The 17429-nt window shown below is 39.4% G+C and overlaps 1 protein-coding gene across 1 annotated transcript in view; it reads right to left on the minus strand.

The window, feature by feature from the left end:
* Positions 1-17429, minus strand: part of SPATA13 (spermatogenesis associated 13) — a 156217-nt gene that overhangs the window by 88512 nt on the left and 50276 nt on the right. The window contains exon 2 of the mRNA XM_069080628.1: positions 1582-3375. Coding sequence (XP_068936729.1) covers positions 1582-3213 — 1632 coding nt within the window. The 5' untranslated portion in view covers positions 3214-3375. The remainder of the gene's footprint in view (positions 1-1581; positions 3376-17429) is intronic.

A 17429-nucleotide genomic window follows, 5' to 3' on the forward strand; every position in this document is an offset into this window, starting at 1 on the left:
ACACAAAAGATTGCTCTAAATCACAAATAACAAGAAAAATGCAAATTAAAACAATTCTGAGGTTTCACCTCACACCCAGAAAATTAGCAAAAACGACAGAGGATGGTCCCCCCCCCCTTTTATTTTTTTTGCTTTTTGGAGGGACAATTGGGGTTAAGTGACTTACCCAAGGTCACACAGATAGTTTTTATGTTAAGTGTCTGAGGCCAGATTTAAACTCAGGTCTTCCTGATTCCAGGGCGGGTGCTCTATTCACTGCACCACCTAGCTACCCTAGGAATGGCCCCTTTTAGAGGAGATGTGGGGAAAAAAGGCACGCTAATCTAGCACTTAACATAATACCTGGCACACAGCATAAGCTTAATAAATGTTGTTGAGTTGACTAAAATGCTATTGGTGGGTCTAAGAATTGGTCCAACCATTCTGGAAAGCAAGGTGGAATTATGTTAAGAAAGTGACTGAAGTTTCTGTATCCTTTGACTGAAAGGGTGATATGGTGAGGCACATTCCACAAGAAGGTCAAAGATATAAAGAATAGTCCAATATATTCCAAAATATTTATAGAAACACTCCATAGTAGTAAAAACAAAATAGATGACCACTGATTGGGGAATGGCTAAGTGTGCTGAGTTACATGAATGTAACAGAATATTCCTATGCCATGGTAAATGGTAAATCTGAAGAATACAGGGAGGCATGGGATTACTTAAATGAAAGAAGAACCAGGGGAAAAAACCCACAATGACTACAACAATGTGGATGGAAAGAACAACAAAAACCAAAATTGGAACACTGTATAATTATAATGACCAAGCTTAGCCCTAAAGAAGAGTTAGGAGAATGTAAATCTGACCTTTCTTTGCACAAGTGGGAGACTTGGAAGGTGGAATACAACTTACACAAGCAGACTTCATTAATATATTCATTAGTATTGCTGAGTTGATTTTTTTCCACTTTTTTTTTCTATTTTGTCATAAGGGGATGGCTCTCATAATGAGAAAGGGAAGACCATATTGAGAAATAAAAGTAATATAAAAAACAAAAGACCAATAAAATTTTTAAAGAGAGTATGGTAACGATTGTGAAAATGTTTAATGTGAAGGTATATGTAAAACCTATATCACATTACATGTCATCTTGGGGGGGAGAGGGGAGGAGATGGAGGGGGATAAAATTTGGAACTCAAAAAACTTGCAGAACTGAATGTTGTAAACTAGAAATAAATTTAAAAGGAAAAAAAGAACATATGGAATGGAGGCCTTTTTAAAGAGTGTGGTAAATGCTACTATAAGTTATTTCATTCCTCAGTGAGCAATTTTACCAGAGATAAAGGATTACTTCTCTTATATGCTCCTAAACAGCTTGATATTTGAAAATAAGTTAGTAAGTGCCATTTCTACTAATATCTGTTACCACAATAAACCTTCCTGGGGATGCAAATCAGCACAGTCACTGGTTTCAGAGAATCCTCTTTCATATAAATTGGAAGCTGCGCCGTTAGCTAAGCTGGCAATGAGTAAAACCACCACCAACAAAATAGCCAAGTGACATTTTCCAAAACCAACTCTGCTTTTCTCTTACCTCTTCCTTCCTCTCCTCTGGACCAGCAGCTAAATTGAGGCTCAGCTGTGAGTGGCTGCTGATGCCACTGTCTTCATTACCATCATCATAATACACTGTTTTCACTGACTCCTGGAAGGACACTGGACTTCTCCCCTTAAGGGCAGGCACCTCTGCTCTTTCTTCACTTTCCATTGAGCTCAGAGACAATGTGCTATGAGTGTTTGGACAACGGAAATTAATATTGTACTTGGCATTTTCTGAAACAGGGCTTTGAGGTTTGGGGGCAGTGGGCCGAGGAGGCGTGTTGGGGTGCTCCAATTCACATGTAAACTGGCTGGTATTTTTTGGTTTATCAGAGTCTTTGATAAATGCTTTCAGGGCAGTGGGGCTTGATGAGGAACTGTCAGCAGACTGACGGACACATCCTGATGTCTGGGGGGGCTTGGGGTTGAGAGGAAACACCTTTGTTTCAATACCTGTATCAGTGCCCTGAGAAATGGTTGGACTGAGGCTAGGAATTGTTGGGAAGGAAGACTCTACATCGCATACTGGCGATGTGCACCTCTTTCGGTCCTGTTCCGTATTGGTAGAAACACGGCGGGAATAATCTTCATGTAGTTGGCTGTTGAGCTGTATTCTTTGGTGTGGCTCACTCGGGGATGGCACCCCACTCTTAGGACTCTCTCTCTTCCAAGCAGCATCGGCAACGTTACTTACAAGTTTCAAAACTCGATCAAAATCCTTGGCTCTTATTGGACTCTTCCAGCGTTTCGACCTCCTCTCTAAGCCACTGGTTTTATCAGAGTCAGAGGGAGAACTTAGCGTCCTTTGAATTTCATGTTTCTCATTTGTCACTTTGAGGTCAGCAAGGTTTGAGGTGGACTTCCGCTTGAAAGAACTTTTCCTTAGGAAGTTCAAGTTATCAGTACTCTTACTTCTTCTGTAGATAATATGATTATTTTCAGAGTTTTTCACTAGAATTTCACAGATTTGGGGCTCCTGCATGATGGGTGACAGAGGCCTGGCACAGTGTTGTGGGCCAGGATGCTTATCAGCATCCAGTAAGTTAATGCGGCCAACACCATAGGCTCTCCTGATGCTCCTTGACCTGTGAGTATTCCTCAGGAAGGTATCATCATTTTCTTCTGGGTCAGAGCAATCTGATACCCCCCCATCCACTGCCTTGTGGAAATCATTAAATTGCCCTGCATAAGAATACCTATTAGTTTGGACTCCTGTCACAGAACCATTGGGAATGGGTTTTCCCAAGTCATTTTCAGAAGCATCTTCATTTAAGACATTTGGATCCTCCCGACCCTGAATTCCTTGAAGAACTGAGGACTTCAGTTTTTTAAATGATCCCATTTTCCTAAAAGAAGACAGAGCATTCCAGGTGGAGGAATTGCCCATCAGAATCATAGAGCGGGGTCTTTCTGCATTGCAGCTACTCCTCTTCCTGGTGGCAGAGAAAAGACGCATGAGTTTGGAAGGGCTGAGTTTGTCTTCCTGGGCTTCTGAATCACTGTTGTTACTGCTCTTGCACACCCCATTCTGACAGGAAGAACTGATGATCCTTTTGGTCTCATTTGGTTCCATAACTACACCGGCTGCAGCAGGGCTATTCCCAAAGCCATTTTGTACTGTTGTCATGTTCTCAAGACTAGAGGCACATGGAGAGGGGGCATCATAACTCACATCCGCATGCCAACTTTCAGTAGCTACCCAAAGCGCTGGTCCTTCATCACTGGCACTTCCTGATGCATCATATTCACATTGATTACGTCTATTTGGCTCTTTGGTAGAAGGCACCACCTACATATAAAAAAAAAGCCAGAATTTAGCTATCCATTCCTCCACTGGAAACCCTGCAGCAAACCAGAGTGAATTGTTTTTGCTTAATATTTCTGAAATATCACTTGTTTTACACTACTCTAGTCTCCTAAAAATGTACTGTTATATATGAAGACAACCTGTTCTTAGGTTGTATCCTCTATAAGGCTATAGGGGCAGGGACAGTTTCTCCTCTAAATTTTATATCTCCCCACTACCTAGTAACATGCTTTGTGCACAGACAATGCTTAATTAAATGGTGGCTGAATGAATAACCAGTTTTATGAGAAGAATGTTTTAGGTGGTATAGTGGATAGAGTGCTGGATCTGAAATCAGGAAGACCTGAGTTCAAATTCAGTCTCAGTCACTTACTAGCTGTGTGATACTGGACAAGTCACTTAACCTTTGTGTGACTCCACATTATATTACAATTATATATAATAATGTATAATTATATTATAATATGCCATATTACCTCCAAAATAGAGATAATAATTGCCTGTATAGTTGTGCGGATAAAAAGAGTTAATATTTATAAAGTACTATATAAACACTAGCTATCATCATCATCAATAGTTATCAGGCAATACTTTCTAGGACTGATGGGAAATGGAAGGAGAAAAGGCAGGTAATCTATTTAGGAAGCAACTGCAACAAGTCAAACACAAATAAGGACTCAAGTTAGGGTGGTAGCAAGGAGAAGAGTGAAAAATGCAAAAGGTATCATTACGAATGAAAAATCATCAGAACTTGGTAACTTATTAGATATGGCAAACAAAGGAGCAGAACAGTCAAAGGTAGCTGGGCCACTAAGAGAATAATGGTAGCCTTCACAGAAATTTTTCTCTCACTGTAAGAGATTTATCATACCCTTGAATGAGCTTATTGCATATGGACAAATCTGCCAAGCCAGAATGCTCGCCTTTCTCACTTCTGCTTCATGGAATTCCTCATTTCCCTTCAGACTCAGCTCAAGTCCTGCCTTCTGAAGCTGATCTCCACAACGGTTACTACCCCTCTCTCCCCGTATTTATTTTGTATTTATTCTAAATATAGTTCTTTAATGATTAGAAGAATAACTACATTCATATGGTTTTTTGCTAAGCCTTTATATATATTATCCCATTTAATCCTCACAACAACAAGAAGGTGCTATTATCTTGATTTTATATATGAGGCCACTGGTGCCAACAGAGGTAAAGGATTTGTTTAATTCATGTAGCTAAGGAAGTGAATGAGGTAGTATTTGAACTCAGGTCTTCCAGACTCCAAGTATGGCACTCTATCCACTATGCCCCCAGAGTATACAATGTCGCCCTCAGTGAAATATAAGCTCCGTGAGAGCAGGGATTGTGCCATTTTTTGCTTTGTACACTTGCCACCTCATATGGTCCCTGGCTCATGCTAAGTGTTGACTGAATGATTGGATGGACAGTATGGGGAAAGAAATGTAATCATTGAAGAATAGAAATTTTGGAAAGGTGGTGCACTTGAGGCCAGGGCGCCCATGGTCTTTAGAGAGGATACCTCCCTGCTCAACCTAGACATTGACCAGTAGTCTCAGGAAGAAGGGTGAGTGGTGGTCAATCACTTTGGAGGATATCTCATTTCACCTGACGGGAGGGTAAGACCAGGCCCTACCTGCCTTCTCTTCCCACAATGGAGTGTGAATAGTAGATTTTAGGGGAATCTCAGTGACAAGACAGCCCAATTCAGGAAGGCTGATTTGGGGATGTGGTCTCACTGCCTCTCCTCATCTCAGTCTTATAGTAAGACAACTTTAAATGATAACAGGCAGTCTTCATTTGTGTGCCCAAGTAATTCTACAAATTTCCACATTTTTTTCAGGATATCATTTCTTCAATTGCTAGGTTAACTAAGACAAATTCAGAAATTCTAAATTCCTAATTAGGGCAAATTACTTCTAGAAACACTAGTTATTTGCTATATAGTTTATCCTGCTTTGCACCATGAATGTTGAAGATGGAAACAAAAGAAAAAAAAAAGCCAAAAAGCACTTTTACTGGAATTTCTGAATAACGTCCTATGTTCCATTATTCACAACTAATCCTTTGACCTCCACTAAATAATGAGGTCTATAATTCAATCAGTGATTGTACAGTCGGTTCTGTGAGTTATGGGAAACCAGCCAGAAAAATTTATGCACAGAACCACAAGAATGAATTTTAGATGGGAATATGGAGAAGTAGATTGTCTTACAGTTGGATTTTACTGTGCTATGAATTTTAGACTATACATAGAAAGGCTTCTTAGAGGCATGTAGAATTTCTTGAAAATAACTATCACAGATTTTTTTTTTAAATAAACACTTTGGAACTTTAAATCCATGAATATAAGAGGTTTAATGTTCTTGTGACAAGGAAGGAGATTATTTTACATACAATTCAAACAGATTACAGGATATAAGGCACTGGGAGGAGAGAGAAAAAATATGTAATATCAAAGGAACAAAAATCATGGCATACTAGACTTGGAATCAGAAGTCCTGAATTTGAACCCTGGCCCTAATGTGTACTTAACACAAAGCACTGGGCAAGTCACTAAGCATGTCTGAGCCTCAGTTTCCTCATTTATAAGCATGGAGATAATATTCTTAAATCTACTTACAAAGTCCTAACTTCTCTTCTGACCTCCAGTCTCACTCATATCTTCAACTGCCTAATGAGTTGCTCAACCTATATGTCCTGTTGTTATTATTCAGTAGTTTCAGTTATGTAGGATTCTTTGTGACCCCATTTGGGTCTTTCTTGGCAAAGATACTAGAGTGGTTTGCCATTTCGTTCTCCAGCTCATTTTATAGATGAGGAATCTGAAGAGTGTTAAGTGATTTGCCCAAGGTCACACAGTTAGTAGGTGTCTGAGGCCAAATGTAAATTCAGGAAGATGAGTATTGTTTATACTAGGCCAGGTACTCTATCCACTGTGCCACCTAGCTGCCCTAGAGGTCCTGAAGACATCTTAAATTCAACATGTCCAAAACCTAACTTAGTGTATCTTCCCCAAAACCTTCCCCTCTTCTAAACTTTCCTGATTTTCAAAAGTACCAGCATCCCCCCAGTCGCCCAGGGTAACAACTTCATCCTCGACTTCTCACTCTCTCTCACCCTGCCCCCTCCCCATACCCAATCTGTTACCAAATCCTGTTGATTCTACCTTCACAACGTCCCATATATACACCTTCTTCTCTCTTCAGATAGGGCCACTGCCCTGGCTAAAGGCCCACATCATCTTACACCAGGATTATTACAATAGCCTGCTACTTAACTGCCATATCTCAAGTGTCCCCCTCTTACTGTCCATCTCAGTTATCAAAGCGATCTTCCTAAAAGGGTGCTCGGATCATGTCACTCTCCAATTCGATCACCTCCAGGGTCAAATGCATTTCTTCAATATATTTGGCTTTCAAAGTCCAGCCATTCAAGTCTTCCTACTCTCCTCCATGTAATCTGTGATCCAATGACACTGCCCTCCTTGCTCACACATGACACTCCATCTACCAAACTCTATGCATTTCCTCCAGCTTGACTCATGCCTAGCATTCTCTTCCTCCTCTTCTCTGTCTCCCAGTTTCCTTCAAGACTCAGCTAAAATCCCACTATCTATAAGAAAACCTTCCGGGGCGGCCAGGTAGCACAGCAAGTAAGAGCACCGGCTCCAGTGTCAGGATGATCTGGGGATCAAATCCAGGCTCAGACACTTAGCAACCACCCAGAAACACCTGGCCACGTAACCTTGAGCAAGTTACTTAACCCCGATTGCTTTAAAAAAAAAAAAAGAAAGAAAACCTTCCTACAGATTGCTTAATCTTAGTGCCTTCCCTCTGAGATTATATTCAGTTTATCCTGTATATGAGGCAGCTAGGTGGCACAGTGGATAGAGCACTGGGCTTTGAGTCAGGAAGACGAGTTCGAATTTGATCTCAGACACTGGGGGCAAGTCATTTAACTCTGTTTGCCTCAGTTTCCTCATCTGTAAAATGAACTAGAGAAGGGAATGGCAAAGCACTCCCAGTACCTTTGCCAAGAAGACCCCAAATGGGGTCACAAAGGGTGGGACACAATTGAATAACAACCTCCTCTCTATCTCTTGTATTTACTTTGTCCCATTAGTCTGTGAGCTCCATGAAAGCAGAGACAATGGCTTTGTCTTTTATTGTATCCTTAGTACTTAGCAAAGTACCTGGCATATAGTATGTGATCAATAAATGCTTGTTGATTTGACATTACCCACCTCTGAGGGTTATTGTAAGGAAAGTCCTTTGTAAACCTCAGGGAGCTATAGATACATAGACTACTATTACTATCCTCCTAATGATAGCATCCCCCATCTGTTAGGTTCAGGAGCTGAATTCCCTGTAACTGGAGGGTTTTGATAAAAGGAAATTGTCAGGTAAACATTAAAAGAGATGACCTGAAAAGATCCCTTTTAACTCTGGAATTCTAATGATTCCTAGAGACTCTAAAGGAAAGAGCATTTTATCATCAGAAGAATTAATAGGAGATATGGGCTCATAGGGCCTTAGATTTAGAATAGAAGAGACAAAGGAGTTCATCTAGTGTAATCCCGTCATTTTACAGATGAGGCCCAGAGAAGTCAAGAAAGCAAGAGGACACGTCCAAGGTCACACAGGGATTTGCTACTTACTAGATGTACGATCTGGGCAGAACACATACCCTCTCTGGGTCATAGTTTTCAGACTTTTCTTACTCATAAAATAGGATTTTGGTCTAGAGTTTAGACTCACAAGTCTTGACTCTGGACAACCTCTAAGGTTCCTTTCAACAATAAAACTATGGGGGCAGCTAGGTGGCACAGTGAATAGAGCACCAGCCCTGAAGTCAGGAGGACCTGAGTTCAAATCCGGCCTCAGACACTTACTAGCTGTGTGACTTTGGGCAAGTCACTTAACCCCAACTGCCCTCCAAAAAAGTTAAAAAAAATCTTATTAAAAAAAAAACAATAAAACTATGATTCAGCTAGTTGAGGGGTACTGCATCTTTTCCTTCTTCCCATTTAGATTTACAGTTTTAGGACATGAGAATAGGCATGGAGATGATTTAGATTTCTCTCATTTAAAATGTTTTCTTTTAGTTGAACTGATATTTACATATTATTTCATTGAGGTCCCTTTACAATGTTTGGCACAGAAACTTCGTTTGGGAGATGCACAAGGGCAGCATGGAATGATGCCATTAATAAAAAAGCAAGTGGCTTCCAGGAACTCATTCAAGACTAAGGCTCCCCCTTACACACCACCCAATTACACCAGGCTATTCAGTCTGGTCAAACATTATTTATAGCCTACTGTGTTAAAGATTAGTGCTGTTATGGTGTTCACATCCCCAAGAGACATTATTTATACATGCACAACATGAAGAAGAGACAGAGGTCTTTAGCATCACTGGGTAAGAGTATTTCCTGTTGCTAGCTATGAAATTGTGTGCCTCATCCTATCCAACAACTGAAAAAAGTAAATTGGTCAAAAGGACCAAGCAAGCTGGTAAAGAGGTAAAACATCATAAAGGGAAAAAAAGTAAAGAAGTATCAGACATTTCTCAGTCTGCATCAATGTCTCTTTGCAGTTGTGCCCTAGAAAGAATTCCTGGCATCTCAGGAAGAGTTTCTCATCCTTTTGTCTCCTGCCCATTAAGAAACACTATCAGAAATGTCCATTAGGCTATATCCAAATGCATCACCAAGGGGAAGTTAGATGGTACAGTGGATAGAGCACCAGGCCTGGAGTCAGAAAAACTCATCTTTGTGAGTTCAAATCCAGCCTCAGACACTAGTAGCTGCGTGACCCTGGGCAAGTCACTTAACTTTGCCTCAGTTTCCTCATCTATAAAATGAGGAGAAGGAAATGGCAAACCACTCCAGTATCTTTGCCCAAAAAACACTCCAAATGGGGTCACAGAGAATCTGAAATGACTGAACAACAACAAAAAATGTATAACCCATTTGATCTTGCTGAAAATTTTCTTTTTTTAAAAAATTTATAAGATCATAAATTTAGAGCGTGAAGAGACCTTTGAGGTCATCTAGTCCAATACCCCCCTCATCAGTCAGTCAACAGTTCAGGTAATAAAAATGTATTAAGCATTTACTTACTATGTGCCAGGCACTCATTCTATATATGAAGGAACTAAGGCAGTCCCATAAGGCTGAATGACTCAAACACAGAGATTATTAAATGAGCCAAGATTTGAACTCAGCTCTTCTCCAAAACATAATACATCTCTACTATGTGTAAAATATTATGGTAGTCACTGAGGACATACATTATGCTTTATTAATAGATGAAAGAATACAGTGGTAAAACTTGTGTGTAATTAAAGTTTGATCACTTATTCAAATCAAATATCTGTGAAAACCTGCTATGTACTAGGCACTGTGCTATCTGCTATGTTATACACCCAAGTCTCCCTGACTCCCAGTTTCAGGGGGAGGGAAGGAAATTGGCCTCTACTACTTGCTGGGCACTGTGAATACTCTTAACAAATATGATCTCATTTGGCCTTCACAGCACCCTGGGAGATGCTATAATTATCTGCATTTTATAGTTTGAGGAAAGTAAGGCAGACCATAGTTAAACAATTAGCCCAGGGTCACAGTAAATGTCTGAGGGTGGATGTGAACTCACCTCTAATGCTCTAACCACTGTACTACCTAACTGCCTACTCCAAGGCTACCTGCTCTCTGTCCACAGTACTTTTCAGTTAAAGGGAAGACACTTTTGCCCCAATATAAAAAAGAACAATTCAATGGAATTCCTCCAGAGGTGCCTGCCTGGACCCTTCCAGTGTTGCAACAGATACGAAATGGAGGTGTTGGAGCCAGCAAAATTGGACCACAAGGCTCTAAGAATATGTCAGTCTCTTACATACTGTGGCTTCTAGGCTTTATACATGGCAAACACCTGCAAAAAAGTACTCTAATTAAAAAAAAATCACAATACATGAAAACCTAAATTTCTAAAAACATATTTATGACCATAGAATTTCAATTTGTAAAAGATTGTCTTTTTTTTTTTTACAATCCGAGATTGTCTAGTTCGAGTTCTTCATTTTATATGCCTAGCAAAATAAAATAACTTACTTGGCAAACATTATTATAACAGCTGCTCAATAACAGGAATAATATAGTGCTGTAAGTAATAATAGCTAGCAATTATATAGCACATGCTCTATGCCAGGCACTGTGTTAATTGATTTGCAATTATCTCATTTGATCCCTGCCACAACTCTGGGAGCTAAGGGTATTATTATCCCCATTTTACAGATGAAGAAACTGAAGCAAACAGAGATTAAGTGATTCAAAAGTCACATAGTGTCTAAGGCTGAATTTGAACTCGGGTCATGCAGTTGGTTAATGCAGTGGATACAGTGCAGTGCCTTGAGTCAGGAAGACTTTACCTTTGTGAGTTCAAATATGGTCTCTGACATGTACTAGTTGTGTGATCCTGGGCAAGTCACTGTATCCTGTTTGCCTCAGTTTCCTCATCTGTAAAAACGAGCTGGAGAAGGAAACGGCAAACCACTCCAGTATCTTTCCCAAGAAAACCCCAAATGTGATCATGTTGAAACGACTGAACAATAATTTCCTGATCCTAGGTCCAGTGCTCTATCCATTGGGTAACCTAGGGACTAAGTTTTACAAAGTGTTTTAAATAGATTAAGGGTACTCCCAAAGATATTCAATGCATTACTAAACTCTTTCAAGATGAGTCTCAGCAAACATCAGCAACTTCCCTATGGTTTCACAACTATAAAAGGCAAGATCTGAACCGAGGTGTCTCTTGCCTCCAGGTCCATTGCCCTTTCTACTATACCATGAGGTCTGCTTATATACATATAACTTCCAACATAAATTGTAAAAAGAGATTGCAGAAAGGTCCAGAATAGGGTCAAGAGCACAAGCCTGTAGACACATGTTCAATGAGATAGCATTCTCCTTGCACTGCTACCTCCCCATTTCCCAACCGAATGGGTGATTCACAAATAAATAACCACTTGCCTGGGAGGCAGAGAAAAACTGCAGCTAACCTCCTTACTATATTAAAGCTCACCAAGACCCAAGCTGGCCCGCAGATGAAAGGCAAGGAGGAAACCAGCCTTGGAACCCAAAAGAGAGGAATCCTGGGGCAAAGTGAGAGTTCGCTGAGCAAGGTGAGAAAGTGCCAGAGAAATCTGGACCAGAGTGGAGAGCTTCTGTCAGATAGGGAGGAAACTGCCTGAGGTGCAGTCTGACCTAAATGGGGACAGGAGTGAATGAGAGCTACCAGCTATTTCAGTGGTTTAGGGAATCATGGATTAAAAAATGTCTAGGGACTAGACAGAAGCATTCAGCAGTGTGTGATCCTTAGGAATCCCTTTCCCAAAGTGGAATCTGCATTTCTTTGATGTCTCTATACTTACTGACCCTGCACACAGCTTTTAGACTAATGAATCCTTTTACCTTTAGGAAAGTCACCTTTGCTGCACTAAGCCCAATTAACTTGAAGCTGTGTTGTTGCTGTAGCTGGTGCTGTTATTGTTTTTACTTTTAGATTTGTGATTGGTCCAGGACCATAGACCCAGAGCTGGAAAGGACCACAGAGGCCATCTAATCCCACCCCCCATTTTATGGAAAAGCAAACTGAGACCTGGGGAGATGAAGTGATTTGGCCCCAGATCCTAGGTGAACTCAGATCATTTAACTCCAAAATCCAGCACTCTGAACTGCACCATGTTTGCCTCTAGGGCAGCTAGATGGTGCAGTGGATAGAGTATCAGACTTGGAGTCAGACTCATCTTACTGAGTTCAAATCCAACCTCAGGAACTTACTAGTTCTGTGACCTTGGGCAAGTCACTTTACCCTGTCTGCCTCAGTCTCCTCATCTGCAAAATGAGCTGGAGAAGGCAATGGCAAACCACTCCAGTATCTCTGCCAAGAAAACCCCAAAATTGGGTCACAAAGAGTTATAAACAACTGAAAATGACTGACAACAATATGTTGCCTCCAATGATAGCAGGAAAGGCTATGCTAAAGCAACTCTGAATTCCGGCGCTGGGGGGGGGGGGGTGATCTAAACAATGACAAGGATGTCAAGAAGCCTTGAATTTTTCACCACACACCACGAATGCCCTCCTGCTCAGAGGATACAAAGAAATGCAGTCAAAGAGGCAGCTAGGTAGAGCAGTCAGAAAACCTTGAAAACACAACAGCCATAAATGACTGGTTTCTGAATGAGTCATAGGTAGTCTGTGAACTCCATTCCCCTACAGTAGAAGCCATTTAGACAGAAGGAAAGTCAAACCATGCCTACTACTGAAAACTTAATGGAAAGGCAGATAGAATAAACAGTTACACAACTTCTTTCTCTGTGGGGGACAGGGGCAGGGAAGGTTGAGATACAGAAGGAAAGTATTTCAGGATGTTACAAATATCAACATCACTGACTTTTTTTTGTTTCCCTCCTAATTTTCTTTTTTTATTATTATTTTCTGAACTTTGTAAACATCCACAAACACAAATATTTCCATATACAAAGAAGAGAAAGAATTATCTATGAAGCCATGAATCCTTATTAAATATAGATTATTTATTTTTTAAAAGTATATATTGAATTTGACCCAAGAGTATCTACTTTGTCCTTCTTGCTTATGTCTCTTTCTGAACTTCCTTTTCTCTTCTATGTATTTTTAAATGTTTCACTGACACTTTTCTTTCTTACTTTTCTAGAAATGCCCTGTTCTCCATAATCAGGCCTTTTTGTCTCCATAAGAAAATTCCCTTGGGGCGGCCAGGTGGCACAGTGAGTAAGAGTGCAGGCCCCAGCATCTGGAGATCTGGGATCAGTTCCGGCCTCAGATACTTGGCACCCACACAAAATAACTGGCTGTGTAACCTTGAGCAAGTTACTTAACCCCAATTGCTTTAAAATTTTTTTAAAAAAGAAAACTCCCTTTCGAAGAGAGAAAATTTGGAACTCAGAAAAAAAAATTTTTAATGAATGTTAAAAATTGTCTTTACAGGGCAGCTAGGTGGCAAAATGAATAGAGCACTGGCCCTGGAGTCAGGAAGACCTTAGTTCAAGTTTGACCTCAGACATTTAACACAAAAACTAGCCATGTGACCTTGGGCAAATCATTAACCCCAATTGCCCTCCAAAAAGAAAAAAAAATCTTTACATTTAACTGGGGAAAAATAAAATATTATTTTTTTAAAAAAACAAACCTCCTTTGTGTACAAGTACAGTTTATCTGAAAATTGAGATCTCCTTCTGTACCAGCAGTCAATCATCTTTTTACCAAAAATGGGAAGCAGAACAACATTGTTGTTCAGGAGTCAGGTCTGGTCATTGCACTGATTAAGTTTTTCCTTAAGTTTTTCAAAGTTATTCTTCTTTATAATGTTGTTATTGTGAAAAACCATTCTCCTGGTCCTACTTACTTCATTCTACATCAGTTCCGACAAGTCTTTCCATGTTTCCCTTAGACTTGCCCTTTGCCATTTTTTTTTTTTACATAGCAACAATATTCCATTACAATCTGTTTAATCATTCCCCAATTGATTGGGCACCTTGTTTGTAGTTCTTTGCTACAAAAAAAACTGCTGCAATAATGCTGTCTTGGGAAGGGGGGAGGGGAGGGTGGGAGAGAAAATTAAAAACTCAAAATCTTAGGGAAGTGAATACTGAAAACTAAATATAATCATATTTTTAAAAAACTGCTGCTATAAATATTTTTGAATATAGGGATCCTTGCCCTCTGTCGTTGATCTCTTTGGCATATCTACCTAAGTAGTGGTATAGGGTATGCAGAGCTTAGTGACTTTCAGAGTATACTCCCAAATTACTTTACAGAATGGCACAACACTGACTTTTACAAATTAAAGTCATGTTCCTATTTCATTCCTCTGTCTACTTGCAGGAAAAGTGAGTTATTTCCCTGCCTCCCCAGTTTTCCCTTAAAAGTTTTTTTTAAAGACTTCTTTTACATTTTTACTATTGTTATTGCTGCTGTCCTTGTTTGAAAACTCAAGCTTGCATAGCAGGCGGATGCTTCTGTTGCTTGGAATAGTCTGAGTTGTTACTAACATTCAGGGGATATAAAATTCAATTTTTCCTTGACCTAGTGCTTTCCAAACTCCAAGTCAGAAATGTGATAGTATTTTTAAAAAAACAACTTGACAGTGGGGTCAATGTTTCCTAGGGAGATAACTTCCTTGAACTCAATTTAAGGTGAAGGTGCTAAGTACTTCCTGTGGAGAAACTGTTTGCCTCCCTTAGCTTTTCTTCCCTGCTCCCTGCTGTTAGCAACCCCCTCCCTACTAGAGACACTGAAATGTGTAAATACTCTTTTGCTCAGGATCAGAAAATGCTAGAGATGAAATACAAATCATGGAAAGGGTCTCCTGCCTGACTTCTATTCATATCAACAAATCTGAAAACTATAGGTTTAGTTTTTGTTGTTTTTGGTTGGAGTTTTTTGTTGTTTTTTTCCCCCCAATTATGAATATCTGACTCAGGGAGAAAAGGAAACTGTTGACAAGAAGGCAAGTGGCAATTTTGGAAAATCATTCATATCTGACATTTTAAAAATCCACAAAATAGAGCTTTATGTTTGCATGACTAACTGATCTAGTAAAGTTGGTGAGGAGGAAAAGAAAGAGACAGGAGATTTCAATGATGAACACTATAATTCATTCAGCAAATTGCCATGACTCATGAGAAATGGAAAGTGTGGAACTTAGGGTGGAAGAACAGTCGGGATCAGGTTACATAGTATTGAATGCTGGGCTAAGAAAGTAAGTAATAGTATGAAATGTTCTAAATACCACACTACTTAGAGCAGAATTATTCTTTCCTCAGTTTCCCCATTCTTCTAGGATGTCCCACTCTCTCCCTGCCACCATTTTCCCTGGTTTGGGGTGTTTGCAACATCAACAGAAAAGCTTTTGGCTATGGCCTCACGGTACAACTTGACAGTAAGAGAAGAGGAAGGAAAAAAAATAGCCCAGATCTGAGTCAAAACACATAAACACACACACACACACACACATACACACACACACACACCATGGATGATTATATAGGTAGATATAATCTTGATTGCATATTTTCCCTTTAATGGTCATTAACCATGCAAGAGAAAACAGTGAAAGTGCTTGAAAAGCCGATGTTTTGGCTCTTTTCCCAAAGTTGCAACTGTGATTTGTGATTCAGAACCAGGTTTTAGCTCTAACAATTTTTTTTTTGAGAGAGGAAAACAATGTCTTTGAGCTTCTTATGTCTTTCTGTGTGGAACTTATAGGAAAGGCAGGTTGAAGAGCTTTATTCTTGTGTCATTTCCTCCTTTTCAGAAAAAAAAAATGATGGTTATCTTGGCACAGATTTTTGTTCATTGAATACATCACCTTAACATGCCAAACAGGTTTGTTGGCTAGTTTGTGAATAAATGCATGAGTTTTTAAAAAAGCCCTGAACTCTTAGCTCTTCAAAGAGTTTCACATATTCAAAAGTCTCAGGACAATATCTTTATCAGCACCCTTATCACTTCCTATCTCCATTCATTCAACAAGCATTTACTACTTTGGGCAATATCTTCCTCCTGAAAAAGGCAAATATATTCAGGATTTCATCTTTATTTTGAAGCATTATTTTGAAGTAAAACATCAGTTTTACCACCAACAAAAAAAAAATCTCATGATGTGTTTTATGTCTGAAGTATTTTATAAACTTTACATAATTAAAAGTATTTTTTCACTATGAGAAATAGGGTGGGTTTTTGGGGGGGAAGGGAGGGTTGTTTTCTGTTTTTGTTTTTTTTAGATAAAGGAAAAGAATTGGAAGGAAGGTCCCCAGCACCAGAATGGACTTCATATAGGGGATATGGAAAAAGCCAGTCAATATCATGATGTTGAGGATTGAACTGGGTCACTCAAGAAAGCACTTGCTTCAATGCATCTGTGATATTATTGATTTGTTCAAGGAAGAAAAAAATATACATATTTTGCCTTATTTAAACTAGTCAATGAACTATTTTACTTTATTTGACCTATCTTGGTATAATGGAAAGGTACCCTGGACTTGGCATTGGAGGACCTGGATTTAAATCAGCTTTATCATTTATTAGCTGTATAAACACAGAGCAAGTCATTTTATCTCTAGGAATTTGTTTCCTCATTTGCTAAGTAATAATGATAATAATAAGCATTTACATAGTGCTTTCTGGTCTGCAAAATTCTTTACAAATATTTTCTTATGTTATTCTCCCAACTCCCCAGGGAGGTTAAATTCTATAATTATCCCCATTTTATAGTTGAGGAAACAGACAAGAATTAAATGACTTGCCCAGGGTCACACACTGTAAACATCAGGGGACAGTTTGAACTCAGGTTTTTCTGACCCCAGGTCCAGCATTCTATCTATCTCACCCCCTAGCTAGGTGTTATTATTAACCCCAAAGGACAGATGAGCCAACAAACCAAGACTCAGAAAGGCTAAATGATCTACTTGCCCAGTATGACACAACTAATAAATGTCTGATTGGAAACTAGATATTCCTGAGATTCCAACCCAGATATTCCTGATTCCAATTCCAGTGCTTGGAATGGCTCAAACAAGGATATGACCTATTTTTCTTCAAGATTAGAATCCTGTCTCAGGTATTACCTAGCTGTGTGCCCTAGGCAAGGCACTTTCTCAATGGTAAAATGCAAATAGTAAGAATAGCACTGATCCTAAGGGGTTGTTATGAAGATCAAATGAGTTTACATATGTAAAATATTTTGCAAACCTTAAAGTGCTCCATAAATTCTACTTCTAGTAGCAATAGTGGCAGTGGCAGGAGTAGTAGTAGTAGTAGTAGTAGTAGTAGTAGTAGTAGTAGTAGTAGTAGTAGTAGTAATAGTAGTAGTGGCAGTGGTAGTAGTAGTAATAGTAGTAGTAGCAGCAGCAATAACAGTAATAAGAATCCCAGTCAAGCCTTACAACTTTAAACTTTACTTGCTCATTTAAAGAAAATGAAGAAC

Source organism: Petaurus breviceps, unplaced genomic scaffold (assembly GCF_028583685.1).
Source record: "Petaurus breviceps papuanus isolate PSGF00001 unplaced genomic scaffold, PetGlider_PUasm1.0 91133, whole genome shotgun sequence".
Taxonomy (NCBI): domain Eukaryota; kingdom Metazoa; phylum Chordata; class Mammalia; order Diprotodontia; family Petauridae; genus Petaurus; species Petaurus breviceps.